At 39.3% G+C, this 8,368-nt stretch overlaps 1 protein-coding gene across 1 annotated transcript in view; it reads right to left on the bottom strand.

Moving 5' to 3' along the window:
• Nucleotides 1-250: 250 nt before the first annotated feature.
• The window catches only part of LOC140938088 (stimulated by retinoic acid gene 6 protein-like), a 50,631-nt gene continuing 42,513 nt past the window's right edge, over nucleotides 251-8,368 (bottom strand). Inside the window, exons 15-19 of the mRNA XM_073387624.1 lie at nucleotides 7,501-7,621; nucleotides 7,033-7,134; nucleotides 6,512-6,675; nucleotides 4,778-4,933; nucleotides 251-1,197 (exon numbers count right to left, since the gene is read on the bottom strand). Coding sequence (XP_073243725.1) covers nucleotides 947-1,197; nucleotides 4,778-4,933; nucleotides 6,512-6,675; nucleotides 7,033-7,134; nucleotides 7,501-7,621 — 794 coding nt within the window. The 3' untranslated portion in view covers nucleotides 251-946. The remainder of the gene's footprint in view (nucleotides 1,198-4,777; nucleotides 4,934-6,511; nucleotides 6,676-7,032; nucleotides 7,135-7,500; nucleotides 7,622-8,368) is intronic.

Genomic DNA, 8,368 nt, shown 5'->3' with positions numbered 1-8,368 from the left:
AAATTTTGCGTTTATGGGTTGAATGGCCCTAAGTCCTCGACCAGAAAAAAACGAAACTGACGCTTCTTTAGCTTAAGCTAGCCGGCATTATTCACTTTAAAACTGAAATAGAACCGTCATGTTTCATTTTTTTCTGTTTCGGTTTGAAAAAAAAAATTTCAAGCAACTATCGTCATAAGACGTAAGATTAAGAATATTTCTGTAAGTCTTATCTTTACTAATCGTCCAATGAAAAGGGTCTTACAAATCATACTTCTAAATTACAAAATCTATTTACAGTCAATTATGATAGAAAACAACTTTATAAGTAATTAATTACATCTCATTCGCAGAAACCTAGTTTTTAAAAAAATTACACTCGATAAAGCCATAAAAAATACAATGCAATGTATGCTTACCTGAAAAGGTGAGTTTTCAGTTGCGTTTTGAAGGCATTGATGTTTGAAACCTTCCTTAAAAGAAACAACTGGCAATTCATTGAAGAGTCCAGATATCGCACATTTTTAATTCATTCAAAATATTCCGTCGTTTTCTGACAGACTTTACACCGGCTAATTATTGAAAACTACTACCAGAAGCTCCTAGAGGCCTGTTTCTCAACACTTGACTTTCAAGCCAAAAAGATTTGGATCAAAAATTTCCGGATAATAGTCAGAGCTAAAAATTCATGTGATTCTATCCAAGTCAGTGTCGCAAACACAAACGTAATGACACCTGACATCCAGTAATTAAACAACAAATGTGGATGATCCAAACAGACAAAGCTTGAAGTCAAATATAGCATAGTCTGTCCCAAGTAAGCCTCTCACGCAGACGTGCTTTTCGCTTGTTACGCAATCCTCTCCAAAGAACATCTGCTGAGACAAGCGGGTTAAAAAATAGACCAGTCACAGAAGACCAGCAAAAAGTGTGCACGTTGGAGCCTGAGAACCTAATTAGAATGTAATTACAGCTTGCAGTCCAGGTTTTCAGATTTATCTTCTTCTAGAATGTCCTGCGATACATTTACCATGCCTTTTTGTACCATAACTTTAAACGCAGCAAATGGCGACTTTTGAGTGAACATTTCTGCCCGACGGTGCTGCTGGAGCGACGGGTTGTTGTGTAGAGTATACAGAAGGTGCCAGCGATTGCGAAGTCGTCGAAATTTGTTACGTCCAAGTGGTGTCTCCCTCAGTTCAACACTTACTTGATTGTCTAAACAAACATTGGGCAATTTTTAAGGGAGGAAATAGGTAAATACACAATGGGCTTATATAGAGATGAATATGCAGAGATGAAGATGAATGTGACTACTATAATACTATTGACGAAGATGATGATGGCCAGGCCCATGATGATGAAAATCAACTTTATTTTGAGCCGGTAACACCTGACACCTTTACACTGAATGGCCGCTTTCACGCTAGAAACGTTAAAGTCGTCTGAGACGTTAAATAAGACAGACGTATTTAAGGTTTGACGACATTAAAGTTTTCTGTTAAGTGCGTCGTTTAGGCGCACTTAACTGGCGAGTTTAACGTCTGAGACATTAAATGCGTCTAGTATGAAAACGGGACATCGTAAACTGGGACGCATTTATGTCCGGCTCGTCCAGAGACGAAGAGAATACGGCGGCCGACCTATTCTTCTTGCCGGCTTCACCAGCTCGCGTTGGCGGCTCCCCCGGCTAATGTTTAAAATTTCGCAAGGATGACGAAATTTGAAACTAAGAGCATGAGAGGACACAGAGGCTTTTTACTGGAAGTACCATCCCACGCAGTGATGCTTTCTCCGCGGGCAGCTAATCCGACTTAATCCCATTTAATATGTCGCGCTCCTCGAAAGTGCGAAAATTTTCTTGTCGTGTATTAGATTTCAGATGCATTTTCTTAATCTTCATTTCGCGCCAGAATAAATTAGTTTGCGCGCAAAGGGCTCCTAAAAAATCACAAGGTTTGTCCCACCTCGAGTCCACCTTCTGGAGATACGCCGGCTTGGTAGCTGGAATACATTGCCGAGGCGAAGATCTGGCATTTTTTCCTCCTCGTCGTATTTTCTTCACGGCAAATATTTATATTTGTAGTGAGAATGCAGCGCATATCGGTGGATTTTACTTCATGAGGCTTGCTACTTCTGAAAGAAGAGTGCCGGATTTCATCGTTTTGTTCATGTTTATTAGTGTTGGCAAATGTAAGGTAAATGAACCGACCACTGTAAGGTAAGAATTGAAGTTTTAAATTTGTTACTCGGCGAAAAATCGTGGAATGGGAATACTTAACGAGACCATTTGACGAATATTTCTTGTTATATGCTTTATTCATATTTGCTTGGCTTATTCAGGCTACATGCCAGGAGTTTGATGACAATGTTTGTGTGCTATAATTATGCTGATAAGTTTTTGCACCTTTATATTGAAACTCATGAGCCAAACGTTTGTAAACTCTAGCAAAACACTCTTCTATTATGGAGGAACTTTTAACGTCTTTCGGGTCCTAATATGGTGTCAAATTTTTAGGGGAAACAAAGCTTGATTTTTGGCCAAACAGACTATAGCTTTTTTGTCTTTGAAGAGAGCGCGAGGCAAACGTCCGTGAGTACAGTGTAAGCCAGTGATTCTTTAGGTAGAGCTAACAAAGTTAACGTAGGCTGCACTTTAGGTGGCACACCCATGGGTGCAGTGTAACCCAGTGATTCTTTAGGTAGAGCCAACAAACATAGTCTGCACTTTAGGTGGCACACCCAAAGGTGCAGTGTAACCCAGTGATTCTTTAGGAAGAGCTAACAAACATAGGCTGCACTTTAGGTGGCACACCCATGGGTGTAGTGTAACCCAGTGATTCTTTAGGTAGAGCTAACAAACATAGGCTGCACTTTAGGTGGCACACCCATGGGAGTAGTGTAACCCAGTGATTCTTTAGGTAGAGCCAACAAACATAGTCTGCACTTTAGGTGGCACACCCAAAGGTGCAGTGTAACCCAGTGATTCTTTAGGAAGAGCTAACAAACATAGGCTGCACTTTAGGTGGCACACCCATGGGTGTAGTGTAACCCAGTGATTCTTTAGGAAGAGCTAACAAACATAGGCTGCACTTTAGGTGGCACACCCATGGGTGCAGTGTAACCCAGTGATTCTTTAGGTAGAGCTAACAAACATAGGCTGCACTTTAGGTGGCACACCCATGGGTGCAGTGTAACCCAGTGATTCTTTAGGTAAAGCTAACAAACATAGGCTGCACTTTAGGTGGCACACCCATGGGTGCAGTGTAACCCAGTGATGCTTTAGGTAGAGCTAACAAACATAGGCTGCACTTTAGGTGGCACACCCATGGGTGCAGTGTAACCAAGTGATTCTTTAGGTAGAGCTAACAAACATAGGCTGCACTTTAGGTGGCACACCCGTTGGTGCAGTGTAACCCAGTGATTCTTTAGGCAGAGCTTACAAACATAGACTATACAGGTGTACATCAGATGGCAACAAGTTTTCCAGTTAAAACTTTGTCATAAATTGCTACACCATGGCACTTCGACTATTTCATTATCGCGCTTGTTTTGACGCACAATTGATAGTCAGGAGAAGTCGTATTGTCTAAAACCATAGCAAAAGACAAATTTACACACATCACAGCGTTAAGGTAAGGCAATACACGGCATTTCCTTCAGGTACATTTACATTTTCTGTTAGGTTATAAGCGATTAAATCGCATGCAGCGACGAACAAAACGCGAAGCCGTCAGATATTCTAGAACCGTGTTTTCTACAGTGCTGTGCATTATTATTGCTTAACTAACTAACTACGCGCTGATGGAAATAAGTTTCGGCCGCTTTAAATTTTGAAACAATTCACTGGTACTGTATAGTCATAATACTTATTGGAGCGGAAAGTTAGCACGCGAGCAGGACGATTCTGCTGTGGTTTCTGTAATGTAGAAGATATTACGGCAATGAGGCTCCCGAGGTCCGTTCTGGAAATCACAACTACATGTAGGATGAAATGCATTCTGCGTGCAGACGTCTCCTTTTCCAGGTTAGGTTAAATAAACCGTACCAACGGTTTGTTTGACAAAGCTCCCGCGAGACGGTTTCTCGGTGATTTTATTAATTTTTCCGATCCATTTTTTTTTTCAGCTCTATTTTCGCGGCTTTTGCGATACAAACTAAATTCATTTTTAGTTGTGATGGCATTACACTGCTTAATCATGAGGGCTTTGGTAGAAACACAATACATTGCGCTTCGCGATTTCGCAAAATCTCTGCGGGAATTAAAAAAAAATTTCTTCCAAAAAAGCGTTTTCACGCTTCTTTCTCTAGTCAATTATCTCGTTTGTCTCGTTTTCTAAAGGTCCTTGAGAACAGAATAAGACAATATTTTATTACCGACAACCTAAAAACCTGATTTTAGACCAGATCGAAACAAAACTGACCTCTGAAATGGAAGGAGAAAAGCCTTTTATTTTTGCCGGCTTCGGCCCGCCGACGCGATCGTGTCTGTTTTGCTTTCATATGATGACATTTTCCTGACAGAAGGGTGTCGGGAGAAACACCTCGCGCTGATCATACGTGACAAAATCCGCCGCGCCTAAACTAATTAAGAAAAGTCTCCTCGAAAGCTCCATACAATTCCTTATAACAAAATTATAAGGAATTGTATGGAGCTCTCCGGGATACTTACAGTACAAGCTCTTTGTGTCCCCTCATGATCAATGTTTTTGTTTAACACTTATAGGAGCATGAGCCAGGAATATAAAAACCTCAACTAAAAATTCGATATACTTGATTTAATAACATGTTTCCTTACTTGCACATCCTTGCTCCCCTGATAAGTGGTTTTTAAGAACATTGATTTCTTCTTGTTCCTCGTTCATCGTTTTGATGAGAAGCTGGCAAAAAGTAACCAGAACTGGGTTGGCATGGGTATGCTCCAGCAGCAGATATCCCACATATGCGTTAAACCCTAACAACAACAGAAAAAAAAAGTTAATTCGTTATTTAAAAATAATAACAATTTAAACGTTAATAGACCATTTCCAAATTGGCTCAAGCCTCTGTTTCAAAGCGAGGCTTAATGCGAAAGCATTGATATGAAAATGACTTGTTATTCTCATGCAGATAACACTCATTTTCACAACAAAGGTTTCTCACATAGCCTCGTTCTGAAAGTGAGAGATTTTGGAACTCGGAAATGGCCTTTTGTATTCAAAGACTGAATCTGGAAGTGGGAACCGCGAGCGACCAGGGGCACAGGAAAATGAGAAATCAAAACAACATCTTACTTAGAGGGGTTATGTCAGGAGGATATTGCTGTTTTTTTAGGTCATTACGTAGTACTTTTGCCCATACACAAAATGCTCCTGTTGTGTTAGGAGGAAGATATCAAACAAATTTCAACAGACAGCACTGACCACAATATTTTTTAGGATAATTTTTGCAGGCATGGCATTTAAACTTGAAAAATTGACCCATTTTTTTCAATTGTTAATCCATGACCATCCTTGCCATCCGTAGCAAAAGATAATGCCTGAATATAGTCTTAAATAACAAAGCTAGATCATTAGGTTTGGAATTTAATAGATACAAAGACACATCTTAGCTTTACGTTTCGGGCAAACTGCCCACCTACCCATCTCCTAAGCCAACATTAACACTTACTTCTCACTTAGGGCAAAATGTTGGCTTAGGGGAGGGGTACGTGGGCTGTTTCTCATAAACGTATAATTATCCCTTAGCTTTTTCAAAAAGATAGTAAATAGCGTGACATAGCGTCTTTTTTAAGTTCTCTGTTTTATATTAACATTTTATAATTCTAACTTTGTGTTTTGTTCATTTTTTCATTTTCCTTTTCCCCGTGCATGTTCCAGATTCCTTGTTCACCATTTGATTGACATCTGGCTAGAGTTCCCTTTATTTGCACCGGTTTTGGACAACTATGCTCCATCTTGATGCCAAAATGCACAACCACTTACAACCAACAAAACCACCACGACAGTAGTAGGCAAATTTATGCTGACGTCATTATTGCTTACATTTTTGCTCATTAGAATACGAGTTAACCCGTACTTAACGTCGCTGTATATCCAAAAAAAAATCAAGAAAAGATTGGAATTATCAGAATTTATCCTTGGCTAAGAGGCAGAGGGGTTTAACACAAAAGAAAAGAATAATTAACCCTTCAGTGGCTCTGGTCCATTAAGTCCAAAGGTGAAAAGAGCCGGTTCACTTTCAATGAGCAAATTGTGGATTTTTAGCTCTTTGTAAGCAGTGTTCAATGAATTAGCAGCTATCAAAAACTCCGAAATTGCCGGTTGTTAAAAAAGTTAATAAGCTCATGCATTCTTGGTAGAATATTGAGTTTTAAAAATAGAATTCTCCGAAGCCATTCGGCATATCAGCCTGAACGTATCAGAAATGACCAGTATTGTTATGTTCTTTCAATATTCAGAGATGCGATTTAGATAGCTCGATGAGAGAATGATAACGTCAGGGTATGTTAATGAGCCAAACAATGTGCACAAAATTCGCCTGTCACTCAAACCTGGATCCTTGAGTTCAAAGTCACGTGGTATGACACTTTTTTGAGTCCTTCCAAGAAACATCACGCCAAGAACAGCACCGACGATAATACGCTTCAAACAGGAGAACACTCCCAGAAAAATGTTGAAGAAAAAGAGAAAAAAAGTGCAGACATGAAACAACCGCCTGTTGAGGAAAAAAGGCTCCGTTACCACTGCGTTTACCCAACAGAAGCAAAAACTCATAATGTAAATAGTACATTAAAAGAAGAAAGAAAAGGAGCCATAACGGGATAAACTCACAACAACGAGTCCATTTCCAAAAATTGTAAGAAGTATAGAATTACGACTCCAAGGAAATTGATTTACAAAAACAAAAAATACAACAAAAAACAAGTTTTACAAATTATTGTTGTTTTCTAACCGACTTATCGGCTAACCTATATACTTTTGTTTCGGCGACTGCTATTATAATTGGCTTTTGCCTGACTGCTGAGTTACGACTGATTGATTGATCGATATTTTGATTGATTAATTGATGTACCTGTTATCCAGTGCTAGCGTTGAATTCTTGTCTATCAAAAACACATACTTTGCCAAGAGTAACTGGACCGCAAAAAAGGCTAGAGAAATTAATATAGCGGGCCTGAAAGAAACATTAAATAAAACTGAGTCATCCATAACTCAAAAAACCACACCTCCAGTTGTGACTTCACAGAAATTAGAGAAAAGGTCTACTGTGAACGGAAAATGCAAATGTTATGGAGTTTTTTAGTCAGGGCCGAAGAGAAGACAGTCTACCACACCAACTAAGTGATCTGCTCTCTGCGTCTGCCACGAAGGAAAAATAATTTGGTCCTTGCTAAAAACCACGAAAATCCTAAAAGACATTCACATAAACCATGCACATCATTGACAGTGGTTATTCTCTATTGTCACCAATAAACTAATACACAATATACTCCTACTACACCATACGTCTCTTACTAAATAAAAACCGTTCTTAACTTACCAGAGATTCTTTAACTTAGTCCAAACGAACGAGTCAAAAGTTCCATCAACCATTGGTAAAATAATCTGCTGTCCAACCACGAATCCCACTACTGATAACGTCAAAACGCATATTGTTGCTCCTTGAAGTAAAAAATAAATAAGATAAAGTAATGGAGAAAGATAGAGAGAAGTACCTCTTGCTTGCAACGTTTGGTTACAGTCAACTCAGATATACCAATTTACAAAACCCAAAACCTGTAAACACAGTATACTAGAAAGTGACTATGGCACTTCAAGTTGATAATGGAATATCGACTGAATGAAAAGATAGAGAAAGCCAGTAAGGCAAAAATGTACATTACAAAAATATCAAAACTAAGTTTAACAAAGATTAAGGATTAAGTGAAAATACCTTCTTTCTAAACCTTCAATATTCCGCCTCATATTAGGTACTAGATAAAAAGCCGACCTGGAGATCTGTATCGACGTTAACAAAAGAAGGCAAACCATAGAGTTCTAAAGTGTGACGTTATATTAAATAAATTTGTGAAATTATGGGATTTGTCAGAACATTCTGAAAGAACAACACCCAAGAGTCCTACTTGCCAAAAACTAGCATTTCGGGGCAAATTGTCTCTGGGATATTAGCCCAGTTATACTCCGATGACTCCATACAAATCCTTCTTAATTTGACTCAGTTCATAACATTAGGTTGTCCTGGACAATCAGGACAACTGGGACAACTGAAACAACCTGGACATCCAAGACAACTGGAGCAACCGTAACAGCCAAGCGACAGGGACAACTGGGATGACAGGGACAGCCAGGACTACCAGGGTAACTGGAACTACCCAGACAACCAGGACAACTAAGACAACCGGGACAAC

Source organism: Porites lutea, chromosome 5, assembly GCF_958299795.1.
Source record: "Porites lutea chromosome 5, jaPorLute2.1, whole genome shotgun sequence".
NCBI lineage: Eukaryota > Metazoa > Cnidaria > Anthozoa > Scleractinia > Poritidae > Porites > Porites lutea.
This window is presented reverse-complemented; position numbering and strand designations above follow the sequence as displayed.